The 15856-nt window shown below is 38.1% G+C and overlaps 1 protein-coding gene across 2 annotated transcripts in view; it reads right to left on the bottom strand.

Annotated features, from left to right (window-relative positions):
• The window catches only part of ccdc24 (coiled-coil domain containing 24), a 28413-nt gene that overhangs the window by 4211 nt on the left and 8346 nt on the right, over positions 1–15856 (bottom strand). For both annotated transcript variants that reach the window (XM_084410951.1, XM_084410950.1), the window contains 3 exons: positions 7897–8049; positions 7691–7795; positions 4515–4569 (listed from right to left, as the gene is read on the bottom strand). In XM_084410951.1, coding sequence (XP_084267077.1) covers positions 4515–4569; positions 7691–7795; positions 7897–8049 — 313 coding nt within the window. The remainder of the gene's footprint in view (positions 1–4514; positions 4570–7690; positions 7796–7896; positions 8050–15856) is intronic.

Genomic DNA, 15856 nt, shown 5'->3' with positions numbered 1-15856 from the left:
AAAACTAAAACCATAACCATAAAAATAAACTTTATCATTACTTGAAATAATGCACTAAATTTAATTTAATTTAAGTTGGAGTACTAAAATAACTAAAATAAACTAAAACTAATGTAGACAAAGTAATAAAACTATATTTACAAAAACTAATAAAAGTGACAAAGCACACAACAAAATTACCTACATTAAAATGAAAACATAAAATCTAAAATTAAAATCTAATTCAAAATATTAAAAACTATATTACAATGATAGTAAAAAAATAACACTGCTCATTGTCCAAGACAATATTCAAAAATGTGTAAAAAAAAAAAGAAAATAATCTAATCAAATCTTGTTTTTCATGCCCCAAGAGCAATCAGAAAGCATAGGAAGATTGTCATAATTCATGCATGAAAGGGTTCAATAAAATTCAGCCACCTTGTGGCCCCCTTAGTGCTGAGACTCCCAATTGCAGGCCCCAGCTGCAATGAGACATTCAATTCTTGGCTAGCACTAATATTCTGATTAACACTGTTCTGATTATATACATTTCTCTCTAAAGACCAATCATTTAATTAAAATAAACAGTCTATGCCAGTGGAACTGTTTCATTTCTTCACCATCAAATTTAATGGTATGTGACAGTACACATCCCAGTCTGGCACTGTCAAGAATGAGTGAGTCAGTCTAAGTGAACTTTAGGATCGGCCCAGTTCAATGTAACAAGTTTTGTCTGTCTAGCTCAAACGTGAAACTGCTGTGTGACGTGACGTAATCACAACATATTTGATGCTCAATACTGTATATTGTTATGTGTAGCAGGATGAGATTTCAGTGAGTGGTGTATGAGTGCATTTGCACAGCATGTTTGGACAGAATGCTTCAAATAGTGTGCATGCATATGTGTGTTAATCAAAAACAAATGGCGTTCTCATTTGCTTGAGAGTGGCTCACATCTGTGGCTGAGCTCTACACTTTAACAGAAGAGAGAGTGAAGCAAGGATGTACAGTAGAAACCTTGAGTTCCCCTGGCTGACTGAGAGGAGATCAGTGTGACACTGTGTGTTTGGCTGCATAAATGGAAAAAGAGCTTAATGGGCTAGTTTAGCGTATTTGTATTCATATACTATAGAAATGCTCTGTGATCCATTATTTAAAAAAACATATGCTCGTTCTATGGTAGTTGATGCATGATTCTCCATTTCCCAGCTGCTTATGTAACACATCAAAAGGAACAACTGTTCTATATTTCACACTCTACTTGAGTGTTCATGTAAGGTGCAATTATTAAGCAAGCACTGGGTAATTCTAATAAACTATCTACTGAATGTATCATTTATGAGTGGTGTTGTACATAATTACACATTGTTATTAGTGCATATTGTCATTGTTATTACTAAGGAAAGAATCACTTTTTATTGTTCATATTAAAGGTCCTTTTCGTATGCGTTTTTTCGTATTCGTCATTTAGTTGCTCTGAATTGTCAAAACATCTCTCAAAATGCTTGCTACAGATGCGAAAAACGCAGAAAATTGAACCGGATCCGAATTTTTTTATGACGGACGAAAGTTTCAGAGGCAGTGTGTAAATGTGATTGACATAACGTGAGGTCGTATTTATTTTTTAACGTGCGAAAAGTTTGGATGAGATTTTCGGACCTTAACGGTGCGTGTCCACTGGCACGGTGCGAGCGGAGCGGAGCGAGCGTTTTCAATTCATTCCTATGGAAGTCGAGCTTCACGCTCGCGCAGTGCATTTTGGGATTGACAGCGGACCGGAGAAAGCGTTGAGAGCGTCTATGGTTGAGAGCGACCGAGAGCGTCAAAAGGTTGGGCAGTTCTCGACTTTATGCAAATATCAAGCGAAAAACGCGGTCGGCAGCCAATTGCTGTGAGGTTCGGGATATGACGTCTGTTCTGAGAGTTTAAAAATATGCAAATTGTGCCGGAGTTTATGCTGGATTTAGTGCGTAAATCATTTTGTTTACAAATTAGACGCTTTGCAGTTGTTATATATATGTTAAAGAATTTATTTTGGATGTGTTCATTGTTATTATATTGGCTGGGTTTATAAAAGTTTATAAAATTGAAAGGATCTTTGCTTGGTGCATTTGGAAACAAAGCTTGTCTATTTCTAAATGTAATCGCGTGCATCGCTGATGATTATACTGTCCGTGTGTTGAAAAAAATTTAGATTAAACACACTCGCAACAGGCACACCCCAAAGCGGAGACATTACAGCGTTGCCAGCGGCACTGAGCGGAGTTTTGCCGCTGTAGTGGACACGCACCGTTCTTAATATGCTGAATAAACATCAAAATATTGTAATAACCTCAAAAGGCACATGATTGATACCTCATATTGGAAAAAAATAAGCAGGCAGCAATGACGGGCCCAAGCACAGGCTCATCACCATCACCCATGGCTTTAGAAAATTGGGTAAATATAGAAGGTAAATACATCGAAAATCGAATTTATATCTGCCGTGTCTTGACATTATTCTGACCCCGCATTCAGCAATTCAGGTAAATATAAGCGGCTGATTTGAAACCCTGTTTTAAGTGACACACTTCCTGCTGCCAGTTGGTGGCACAATGACCGTGACTCGCAATAGTCATATCCACGTGTTCAGCTCAATGAGAACTATATGTGTATCCGATTTCATACATACATGATATATGCACGTTTTTTGACTGTATTCAAGCGGGAGCTGTAGCTGTAGCTGTTGCATGTTAAGCCTCTAAAGCCCCTTAAAGGTTAAAAAAAAAAAAAAAAAAGCACACTGCACACTTTCAGTGATTGGGCCCTAACAAAACAACACAGACATATAGAACATTGAAGGACAGAAGTCATACCTAGGAGCGCCCAATAGCAACCACCCAAAGCTATAGCAGCTATTTGCCAACATCATAGCTGGTTTTGTTATTGCTAAAACTAAGTCTATTCGGTTTCAATTCATCATTGAAATAAATTAAATTTTAGACGAAACTTAGCACTGATCCAAGCAACCACTCACAGCACTGTAGCATCATGGCAGTAATGTTTTAAATTACTATAGTAGCTAATTACAGTATAATTTAGAGAGTAATGTAAAGTGTTGCATTTTTTCCTCATAATTACATGTAAGCAAATATAAGGGCAATTCTCAATACAAATACAAATCTCAAATACAAATTTGCACTGCAGTTTTCAGTTGCAGCAAACTGAGATAATTAAAAATGGTTATTAAGCAGTTTGTTTAATCTGTACGAGCAGTTCCACAGCACTCAGAGTTGGGTTTTGGGAACTATCATATTATCTTCACTAGTCTTATGGGGATGAAACTTGCTTTTATGTCCGCAATATTTATTTCACAATAAATATAATATAATAAAAACTGCAGCAGTTCATAAGGGAAATCTGATTACTGACCAATCTGAAAGCTATACATTTTGTTCTTTGTAGAAACCACAAAAGAAGAGTTAAGTTTTTCCGCAGTTTTTCCTCTTTGTCGCCATCTCTGTTCGAAATCTGCAATTGCAGTTATTCGCGGAATTATCAACTTTACGTGCGTTGTGCCTTGGCACGGCACAGCGCGGATGAATCCAATGTTTTGAGGAGAATGTGCGGCTGTCAATCACCGCGCCGGTGTGGATACTGTCATTCGCAATCACAGATTCTACTTTTTGGAAGTATGACCATTAATTTTCACCTGAAAATGTCATCTGAACAAGTAAGTAACATCCACTTTTGTTCTGACCAACTAAGGGGAAAAAAGCATTGCAGTAAATCGCGCCGATTTAATCTGATGATTGATTATCATATCACGTCACCGTGCAAATTATACTTTGTTCTCAAATTGTTCATGTTAACAACATCAGCATTGATTGACTACATTTAATGCCCTTCCGATATTATCCTTGTTTTCGCATGGGCCGGTTGCATTCTCTTTTTTTCTCCGAAGTCTTTCGCGTTTTACAACGGGTGAATCTCCAGTTGTCACTGGTGATTGTCGTTTGAACCTTTCTGGATCCACCATCAAATTGATGAGTTTAATTATATCAAGTGCTGTGAGAAAAGGCTATAAATCTCCACCTCCAACATCGTCACACGCAATATAGCCTACTAGCCGAGACACCTTCTTTATGTGTACAAATGTGACGTAATGACGCAAAGACATGCTCGAATTTCCTGCAGAAATCCACCAGTACCACTGGAATTAAAAACATTATTACAAGCTTACCGTTTTGAATCGAGCTAAGGCAAGCAGATCGTTTTGAACACTGGCTGGATATGTACTTGCTCAAAAATGTATTTTGGATCATTTTTAACCCAAAAAAGCTACGGACTGCAGCTTTAAGTACAGTACTTTAACTATAATGGAGAATGGCCTCAGGAGATAAAAAAAAAAATGATGCGCTTAGAAAAGATAGAAAAAAAAAGAAAAAAGATTCCTCCACCCTCTGGATCCAGATTCATAACATGTTATTAAAGTAATCCTGAAATTGATGTTGCAATCAAAACCAGTATTTAATGTCAAAATGAGCCCTTACCTGCAGGACCCGCACGTCTCTTTTCAATGCTTCAGATTCTTCCGTAAGGACTGACCTGTCAATCAAACAAGGCCTTCTTTTTTAAAGGATTAAGTGCATATATGCATATATTCTAAATCAACACTCATGAAGTGTAATATATACATGAAGGAAAAATATATATCAAACAAACAAAATACCATAAGTGGCACCAAGAATAAGATACACATAATTATGGCAACTATAAATAACTGTCCATATTCTGAGCCATTATGGGTTTCCGAGAAATAGGAGACCTCTTCTCATTTAAGTACTTCATACAAAACACAGCATCACTTAAACAAGTTTAAGCAAAAAGAGTTTTTATCTGGGCTGGACTCAAACTGCTGCACCATGAACTCTTTTCCAGATCAGCGGGGAAGCGAACACTGGCCTACTTCTTCTCTGTTACATAAGCATTGTAGTCACTTAAACTCTCTTCACTTTTCTTTTAAGGCCAAGGAATCTTACATATGTCGGGATCTAGTATTCATTTGCTCACAATGAGGTCTTTTGTTCTGATGGAGGGATAGATCGGACTGCTCTCTCCCCTCCTTCTATCTCAGTTCCCTGCTGCCACACTCAGCAGGACTTACTGTTTGCATTCCTCTTAGCTCGGTGGAGGGTTACACATGCCTGGCAGAGAAGGAGAGGATGGGAGGTAGAGAATGGTGGGTGGTAAAGGGGTTGAGCGAGGCGTTCGTAAAGTAAGAGGGAATCCCTTAATAGTACTGAGGTGGTGCCATGACATAGTGATAGTATGAGATGGTTATATTAGTCATTTAAAGTACATGGTTGTGTGTATGCATGTATATATATATATATATATATATATATATATATATATATATATATATATATATATGAAGAGTTCAGATGCAAAAGCCTCTAAGTGCCATCTGAAATTTTCTTCTAGAATGATCATTTTTATCAAGCTCGTATATTTAAAGGTGCATTGCGCAACTTTTCATGTTAAAAATACCCGTTTTCTAACCCATACATGCTTAAACAATTGCCTGATGGGCTGAATGAGCCCTTCTCTGATCACTGCGATTGCCTCTATAATCCTGTACAGTAAAATAAATAAGAGGGATTCGGGTCGGAATCTGAGACTGGGCGTGACGTCATGCGCGTTCACGGCACGCTCATATGTCTGGCAGGTTTGTGTATGCGCCGACGCCGCCATTCTCCGTAGAAAATGGATTCTAAGAGACCGGCTTGTAGTTCATTTCAAACACCAACGCTAACTCCACGTAAGATAAAAAAAGAGAACTTTTGTCTAGTGCAACCAAAAGGTCCAAATTGGAGTCAGACAGGCGTCGGGGTAAGACGAGAGTAAACATAGGGAAGGCTTTCAACAAATGGAGAGATCTCCGGTCTGCTCTAGGGCTCAAACGGGATCCTCAGTTGGCTTTTTTCCTGATAAAAAGGTAAGATATATCCCATTCTCTAATGTCTGATACGGCCAATAATGACAATAAATGACGATCCATAAAATGTGTAATGCTTTAGCGTAACTGCGTAAGCTAGATAAATGTACAATCGGAATAGGTTTTACTATAATTTACCATTGTCAGTGATCAGGTTCAGAATGATTGTGATATAAAATGCTGATATATAAGTTAGATACTTAGACACAAATTTTGAGCAAATTACTGCTTAATTACGATGTATTGCTATTGGAATATGCTACTTAGCTGATCAATAAAACAGGCTAAACCCCCGCAAATCTTCGGCGGATTAGCCTGTTTGGCTTTTATGGTAACGTCATAGTGCCACTTGATTGTTTATTACCTTGAGACATTTGGGTGTACTTTGTTGACCTACTGTGTATGGTATGGTATCATGATTACTATTTTGAGCTTTTACAAAGTAATAACTTATATTGTTCATGAACGTGTTTCCATAATAATAGTCATAAGTGGATACAGTAAACACATAACACAGTTCAACATGGAGATAGATGGGAATAAAAAACGAAGTTTTCTACTACCCCCATTTTTTCCCTCACACATAAGTGTGTTATTTACTCAATTGCCTTTCCTTTCACATATTTGAAATTACTTGCAGATTTAAAACTTTATTACCTCTGAAAACATTATGATTGTAAACAAAAGATTTGTGCGGCTGATGCTCCTTGGGTTATGACCAGCTCGTGCTCGTGCAAGCGTGCGTGTGCGTGTGGTCCGTGAGCGTGCACACCTCTGGTTGCAGTTTCGCTTGCCGCCAGAGGGGGCGTAGTTCTGCGAAAACTCAGACTCTTGCGCAATGCACCTTTAAGTTCAGTAATTTCACTTAAACGGCAATGAAAATTACCTATTAATTGTCATTTAAGTGAAATTACATATTTAATTTAAAATAATATTTAAATACATAAAAATAATAAATGCATTTGAACTTTGTGAAAATGATTTAATTGATGATTTAATTAATGTTTAATTTAAATTTTATTTTATTTATGACATTAAAACATAGATGAAAAGCTTTTTAAGATCAAGAGAAATCAGTTTAGTCAAGTGTGTCCAAACATGTATGTGTGAGCTTACAGACAACCCCAAATCGAAATGTAGCCACCAATTTAGAACCAGCATTAAGTAATATAATCCTAGATGAAAGTGTATATGAGCATGAGCAGTCGTGGAAAGAGGGAAAGAGGGAAAGAGGTGAGGAAGTCCAACATTCTGATTTAACAACAGCATGTTTGCACAAGAAGGAGCGTGTCTGGTCTGCGTCCATAGTCAGTATGAGCACGTGTTGAGCAAAGGAGGGAGAAATCTACCCTGAGGAATGTGTGTTCCACAATATTAACTTCACTGCACAACAGGATCAAACCGCAAACGGACAATCTTGCTGGCTAAAAAGTCATTATGTTATGTACACTGCCTCGGGTGTAAACAAATGATTCCAATATTATCTGCTTGATAAAAAGTAATTGCATTTGTTATGCATGGAATTAGGTCTGAAATTTTACTGTGTTGTTCATAGTTTTCATAATATGCTCAAAGCAAACCTCAGTTATAATAACATGTACTCACACTCTGTGTGACTTCCATTTAAAAATGAGCATCACTTTGCCTTACTCACTCTAAAGGGTAGAGCAACTGAATTGAGTACTTTAAAGGGAGCAGTGTGTATAACTGCTCAGATATACACCTCACCTGAGATGGGTCACGACTTCATCTATATGGGTGATGTTTAACTTGTGTCTTAAGGCCTTGATTTCTTCCTCACAGCTGGAGTGAGACGAGAGGCTAGAGACTGACCTGAAGAAAGAGTGCTATTCAATACTTACTAACCCAATCAATATCATCAACTTCTGTCATGTAGAAGTACACTCACGAGTATATTATTTTGAAACACTGACCTGCTTCCAATCTTGCTCTGGCTAGATGGGGGTCTGGAAGGTGATTTCTTTTCACACCAGCTGCCTGGACTCCCCTGTCTCTGTGTGCTACTGCTGCTCAATGCGTAACTCACCACACTAGGATTGTACAGGGCCATGACCTCCTCTTCATCCCTGCGACACACACGCACACTCATTTACTGACAGTGAGAATGACAGAATGGTGAAAGTGAAAAGTGCTAGCACAGGTTTACTGTGATTCCCAAGCAGGATTTTGCCTTGTTAAACTAAAAAAGTAAAGTATACTTAATTGGATTTAATCAATAAATAAATGTGCTGTTAGATCTTTCTCAAGGAACCTGTGAAAGACAAAATGGGATCTCATTAAATAGATCTCATCTCATTAAAGCTATTTGGAGAGTCTCTTTCCACACAGTATTGATTTTTTTGTTGTGGTTTAAAAGTGCACTAAAAATGAATGAAGATGCTGAATGATATCTGGTTTGGATTAAGTGATGGGGTATTTCTTGAGACTTACTGGTGGAGCTATGGGGTGCCTTAAACTAATACAGTTAGGAAACACTGATCTAGAAAATTTGTTTTACTAACTTAAAAAAATTCAGAATTTTCTTGGAAGACACATTATTTATTCAAGGCCCCATATCCTCAACCAAAAGAACTACTAATACAGCAGAATGATGTTGTACTATGAGGAAAGTCAGGCAAATCATTCTCATACTCATAGCTTTTGGTGTCTGGCCCTTAAAGGTGGGGTAAGCAATATTTGAAAACCGCTGTTTAGAAGTTAGTCGGACCGACACACGAACAAACAACAACAAACGTGTGTAGCCTATCAGCATTAGGGGGCGTATGACGGTGGAGGAGAGAGAACGAGCAAGAGGGAGATTTGAAGAAAGACTGTAGAAAGAGAGATGATACAATACAAAAGAGAAAAGCTCAGAAGAAATCACTGGAAAATGAAGGGTTATGACTGGGCAAGAGCTTTAGGACCCGCATTAATATTAGAAAAGCTTTACAGCGCTGGAGAGACCCAAGCGGGAAGGCCTGAAAACAGACGCGGAGGTTGCTTTGATTCCGCTCCACACGTGAGTAACACCGGGTTTGAGTGTCATTGTTTGTCTGAAGCTGCTGTGCTGTTGGCAACTAACAACAAACTTTTTCGTGAAGCATTATTTTGTTGCGCTTCTGCTATGATAAACAGACATCCACTCTTGGATCGCGTGCGTAACGGAGGCCAGCTACTGAGAGTCACGATGACGACTGCTAGAGAATGTGGTGTTTAGCGTCATTGTTAGTACACTTGCCTCGCATGCTAGCGATCAGGGTTCGATACCGACCCGGAGCAGGGCAGTTAGGATTGGTCGGTGAGCTATGGAGGCGGAGCAATGAAGAGAGGGGTGTGTTTGTTTGGGTTGATTTCAAATATCAACAATATCCAACAGCGTTTTTGAAATATCGCTTACCTCACCTTTAAACAGTACAACACTACAATAAATAGAACAACTGAAAGTTTTGTATTATAAGAAAACAGTTAGGGGTAAAATACAAAAAGAAAAATACACTACCGGTCAAAAGTCTGGGGTCTCATCAAGGCGGGAAAATATCAATACAATTTCATAAACCGTTTTTAATTTACCGTCATTTATTCCTGTAATGGCAAAGCTGAATTTTCAGCAGCCATTTCTCCAGTCTTCAGCGTCACATGATCCTTCAGAAATCATTTAGTAATATACAACCATTGTGCAACTTATGTGATGTCAGCCAAATGGGAAAGTTGCTTCATGCTGATTTAGTTTATAATTAAGTTGGCTTGAGAAAGCCAACTTACTGATATTGTACTTAAACTTATTATTCTTCTGAGACTAAAAATTTCTATATGTAACTCCTCCTAGAGCTTTAACTCTACATACTCCAAACTCGGCTCAGACACTCAAACTTTTCTGACTAAGTGTGCTATCTATTTTCAGACTGATCGGACTTACGGTTTTCCTAAAAATGACGATCAAAACTCAAAAAAACTCATTCAAAAACTCCCATTGACTTACATTGGGGAGTTCTAAAAAATTCAAACCGACAAAAATTTAAATCTAAACACCTTGAAGACTAAACCAAACTGCCGTTCTATATACTATATGAGCCATTGAGACTCATTTAAACAAATAAACTCATCCATCTATCTACTTCAAACTACTTTAAACTATCTATCTATCTCTTTTTAACTAATCCATCTTTCTTTCTAACTTATCCATCTTTCTTTCTAATTAATCTATCTTTCTTTCTAACTAATCCATCTTTCTTTCTTTCTTTCTTTCTTTCTTTCTAATCTATCTATCTTTCTTTCTAACTTATTCATCTTTCTTTCTCTCTAATTAATCTATCTTTCTCTCTAACTAATCCATCTTTCTTTCTTTCTTTCTTTCTTTCTTTCTTTCTTTCTAACTAACTAACTAATATTTCCTTCATTCTTTCTTTTTTTTTTTTTCAATTATCTTTTTATTGATTTTTAACATTTTATTAACATAACAGACAAAAAAAAAAAAAAAAAAAAAAAAAAAAAAAAAAGAATAATAAAATAATCATAATAAAAATAAAATACAGCAAATTAAATCAACCCAGTCCATGGTCACAGATCACAGTTCATCTTTTGTGAATGATATGTAAACATGCCAAACCCCGTTATGACATGATAGCGTCAGAGGTCCATAAGCGGTTCCCATATCTTTCGGAAGGCATCTCCCTTGTTTTTTAGGGCGTATGTGCGTTGTTCCAGTCTTAAAGTTTCATTTAGGATTTGTTTAAACAGATTAAATGATGGAGGTCTTTGTTGATTCCAATTGAGCAAGATGCATTTCTTTGCTATATAGGACATTATGATAATCCTTTTCCTGCATGTGGTGTCCAGCGTCTTGTCCAATTCCGTACCAAAGAGGTACCGTGTTGGTGTAATGTCCAGCGGGGTTTTCACAATCTTAACAGTTAGATCATGTACCGCCTTCCAGAAATGTTTTAATTTCCTGCATTCCCAAAAAACATGCATAATTGACCCTTTACATGTTTTACAACGATGACATCTGGGGGATGAGTTAGGGAACATTTTACTTAAGCGGAGCGGAGTAAGGTACGTCCTGTGCATGAATTTATAATTTTGTTCGATTATTTTATTACAGGACAGTGAGGAAAAAACATTCTGACATATCGTGTCCCACTGATCTTCATCAAAAGCACGCCCCATATCCTTCTGCCATATATTCCTAAGTGAGGTTAAGGAAGAGCTGTAATGCTCCAACAAAACACTATAAATTTCAGAGATTTTCCCTTTTAATGATGTTGATTTTACCAAAATCTCCTCAAGATTTGTTAGCCCCAAAGACAGGCGTTTTTCTCCTTTTAGAGTGTTTATTAGATGGCGAATTTGTAAGTATTTATAGAAGTCCTGCTGCGGAATTGCATATTCTGACCTTAAAACAGCAAAGGACTTGAGTATATCCCCGTCAAACAATTGTTGGAATTGATGTACACCATTACCTCTCCACTTTGCAAACAGGGAACCACCAATAGACGGTGGCAGATCTGGGTTTAAGGATAAGGGGGAAAGCCTGGAGATTTTGCCAAAATTCCCGCAGAACTTATTTATGTCTTGCCAAGCCCGAAGAGTGTTGTAAACTACATATGTTTTTGTTATTTGATGTATTGCATTTATGTTGTTAATGAATGGTAGCAAGGTTATAGAAATAGGAGTACAAAGTTCTTCTTCTATGTCTACCCAATGTGCATTATTACGTCTTTGCACCCAGCTAATCAGGCCCTTTGTCTGGGCGGCCCAGTAGTACATCTGCAAGTCTGGTAATGCCAGTCCCCCTTTCTCTCTAGATTTTGTTAAAGTTTTAAAAGCTATTCTTGGTAAGGAATTTTTCCAGATGAAAGAGGTAAGTATTTTGTTTATGGATTTAAAGAACGTTTTATCCAAGTAACAGGGCAGTGACTGAAATAAGTAGCTAAAACGGGGCAAAACATTCATTTTAATTACATTAATTCGTCCGAGAAATGAGATGGGGAGCATTTTCCAATGTTCTAATTCCTCCTTAATCTTTTTAAGCAACGGAATGTAGTTTATGAGGTAAAGATCCTTGAGTTTTAGAGCCACATTCACCCCAAGATATTTAAAGCTGCTTTGGGCCCAGGTGAAAGGTGAGATTGCTCTGAGTCTATTAGAAACTGACGAGTTAATTAATAATGCATTGGATTTTGTCAAATTGATTTTGTAGCCTGATATTGTTCCAAATTTAGTGATAAGGTCTAATACTGCTGGAATTGATTGCTCGGGGCTGGTTAAGTATAGGATTATGTCATCCGCATATAGCGAAATTTTGTTCTGTGTTTTCCCGATATTAATACCTGCAATCTCTTCATTAGCCCGTATGGCTTCTGCGAGTGGCTCAATTGCCAAGTTAAATAAATATGGAGATAGAGGGCACCCCTGCCGGCAGCCTCTAAACAAATTGAATTTTTCAGTGAGGGTACCATTTATACATATTTGGGCTTGTGGGTTGCCATACATAGTTCTGATCCACCCAATAAATTTTTCACCCAGATTAAATTTCTTCAGAACTGCAAACAAATATGACCACTCGACCCTATCAAACGCTTTTTCTGCATCAAGCGAAAGTAGTAAGGCTGTTCTGTTATGTAGGGCCGAGTGGTCAATTATATTTAATAGCCTCCGGATATTGTCAGATGCATAGCGTGCCTTCACAAAACCGGACTGATCAGGATTAATAATCTGGGGCAACAGGTCTTCCAGCCTGCGTGCAATTAATTTTGATAATATCTTAAAGTCAACCGGAAGTAATGAAATTGGGCGAAATGATGCGCAGTCAGCAGCATCCTTGTCCTTCTTGTGTATTAAAGATATTATTGCTGTCTTCATAGTGTCGGGAAGAACGCCATTTTCAAAAAAATCAGTAACCATGGGCATGAAAAGTGGCTCGATTTGCACCCAGAAAGTCTTATAGAATTCTACCGAATATCCGTCCAAACCTGGAGTTTTTCCGGAGGGCATTGACTTGATTGCTTGTAGCACCTCCTCTGGGGTGAATGGAGCACTCAACTGCTCCTTCTTATCCTCTGAGATAGAGGGTAGGGATACTTTTTCCAAAAATCTGTGGATATCTGTTGCGGAGGGATTTTCTGACGCGTAAAGCTGTGTATAAAAATCAAGAAATGAGGACTTAATTGATTGTGTATCATATTTCAACTGGCCTGCCGCATTACGTGTACACTTTATTATACTTTCTGCACGTTCTTTTTTGAGTTGATAGGCTAAAAGTCTACTTGGCTTGTTACCATATTCATGATATTGCTGTTTGGTAAAGAATAGAAGTTTTTTGATATGTTCTGTTTGAATGAGATTAAGATTAGTTCTTGTTGCATTTAATTTTCTCAAGTTTTCCTCTGTAGGAGAGCGTTTATGGCATTGTTCCAAATTAATTAACTCTTTCTTAAGTTGTTCTATTTGTTTAATAATAGATTTTTTTTTTGCAGATGCGTAAGAGATCAATTGGCCCCTAATTACAGCTTTAGCTGCATCCCACATCACTGCCGGAGTAACGGGGGAGAACGCATTATCCTGTCTGTACTGCTCTAACCATTTTCTAATATTATTACAAGCCTGAAAGTCTGTGAGGAGGGAGGTATTAAATCTCCATTGTTTGGTTTGATTTGTCTGCTGGGGGAGGGATAACCGCAGGTAGACTGGTGAGTGGTCTGATATAAGAATGGGCCCTATATCGCATGAAACTATGGATGAGAGATGATCCTGTGGTAAAAAAAATAAATCTAGTCGGGAGTATGATTTGTGTCTAGCCGAATAGAAAGTGTAATCTTTCCTTGTAGGATTAAGTTCTCTCCAAACATCGACCAGGCCTACATCAGCCGAGGCTAACCTCAGAGTCTTAGAAGCGTTGGGGTTAGACAGTGTGGTTGAGGATTTGTCTAAGCTACTATCCATATGACAATTAAAATCTCCGGCAACTATTCCAAAGTCTGTATTATATTGATTAAATAGGGTGATCGTATCCATCATGAATTTAGGGTTATCTTCGTTCGGTGCATATACGTTTAGTAATGTCAGCTCTTGTCCATATAGCATCCCCCTAATTAATATTTGTCTGCCATCATAGTCGCTATATTGCTCTTTAAATATGAAAGGTAGTTTTTTATGAATAAGTATTGCTGTTCCCCTTTTATTGCTAGTAAAGCTAGAGAAATAAGCTTGCCCGACCCAATCTCTCTTGAGTTTTTTATGCTCTTCATTGGACAAATGGGTTTCCTGAAGGAAAGCTATGTCTACTTTTTCTTTTTTTAAGAATGTAAGGACTCTCTTCCGCTTAATTGGGTGGCCAAGGCCTCTGACATTAAACGTTATTACATTAAGTGTACTAGACATACAGAGATTTGCCTGCTACATTGGTTTCGTGTGACCATGATAGAGTAAAAGTAAAAGTAAAAGTAAAAACAAAATAAGACTAACAAGCTATTAAGACAAAAAAACAAAACATTGGTAGAGCATGAGGGGCCCCCTCTACCCACCCCCTCCCCGCCTCCCCAAAACCCCAGCCTAGTCCCCAAACGACAAGGCAACCCCACTGGAACAATTAACACCCTCAAGTTGACCGGCAAGTAACAGCTATCCGTCAACGACGCACATCTTAGAAAAAGGCGGTATCTCTGTGCAGGAGAACAGGCAAGAAAAGAGTTCAAGCTTAACTTTCTTGAGTGGTAATCCACTCTACTTAACAGCAAGCATGTAGGTTAAAAAAAAAAAAAAAAAAAAAAAAAAAAAACAACAAAAAAAAAAAAAAAAAAAAAAAATCATTTTTTATATATATTATATGTATATTATTTTCAAGTATATAGAAAAATCAAAATGTCCTGCCATTAGTATTATTTAAAACACAACTTAGAACAGATTTGAATTAGTATTCATAAAACCTACACACCTGCTGCTCCCATCCCATCTTAATACCATTGCTCTCTTCTATTTACCATGCTAGAAAAATATTACATATATCCAAAATAAAGTGACAGTCATATACAGAGACTGCAAGTGTTCACGGAAAATAAATAAATAAAATAGAATAAAATAAAGATAAAGCAGAAGTTTTGCACTGTCTGTTTGATAGAAACCAGTGTGTGCCTTCTGTGAATTGTTCATATTTCCTACTGTTGTAGAGTCACCTGGCTTAAGTGGTCACCATCAGGCCCGATGGCGAGCCTGTCTCCTGCACATAAGTTAATGCACTCACCCCTCTCCATGTATGGAAAACGATTCAATTCAATTCAAACCTGGTCCTGTGTGGGCTATTTAGCAGAGATTTTGCGATGGAATTCTTCAGCCTCTTGTGGTGAGGAAAACAACTGTATTTTCCCGTTGTGTAGCACTCTTAGCCTGCACGGTTGGAGGTGAAATCCTCGGAAGGTCCCCATGTCAACAAACAGCTTTTTTACAGCGTTGAACTCCCGTCTTCGTCGGATCGTCTCCGCTGAAAAATCCTGGACGAATGCGAGTTTGGATCCGTCGTGTGTAATGTCCCGTTGTCTTGTAGAGCGTAGGACGTATTCTTTATCCTGATAGTTGAGAAAGCGAAGGAGGACGGCTCGGTTCTGATTGGGAACTGGTGAGGCCAGGGTACGATGGGCTCTTTCCAATATGAATACTCTGTCGGGTTCGTTGCCCAGCCACTGGGGTAGCATATCGGTAATAAAGTCTAAAAGAGGACGCTTACCCTCAGCTCCCTCCTTAAGACCAAACAGCCGGATATTTTTCCTCCTCCCGCGGTTTTCCAGGTCCTCTGTCTTTTCCTCCAGGTATGTGAGCCGCTTTGTTGCTTTAGCCAAAGCCCTCTCGGCCTTGTCCAACGCGTCCTCTGTAGCGGCTATGCGAGTTTCAGCCTCCTCGATT

The sequence above is a fragment of the Rutilus rutilus genome (genome assembly GCF_951802725.1).
Source record: "Rutilus rutilus genome assembly, chromosome: 6".
In the NCBI taxonomy this organism is placed as follows: domain Eukaryota; kingdom Metazoa; phylum Chordata; class Actinopteri; order Cypriniformes; family Leuciscidae; genus Rutilus; species Rutilus rutilus.
Note: the sequence above shows the minus strand (reverse complement) of the source record. Positions and strands in the feature narration are given on the sequence as shown.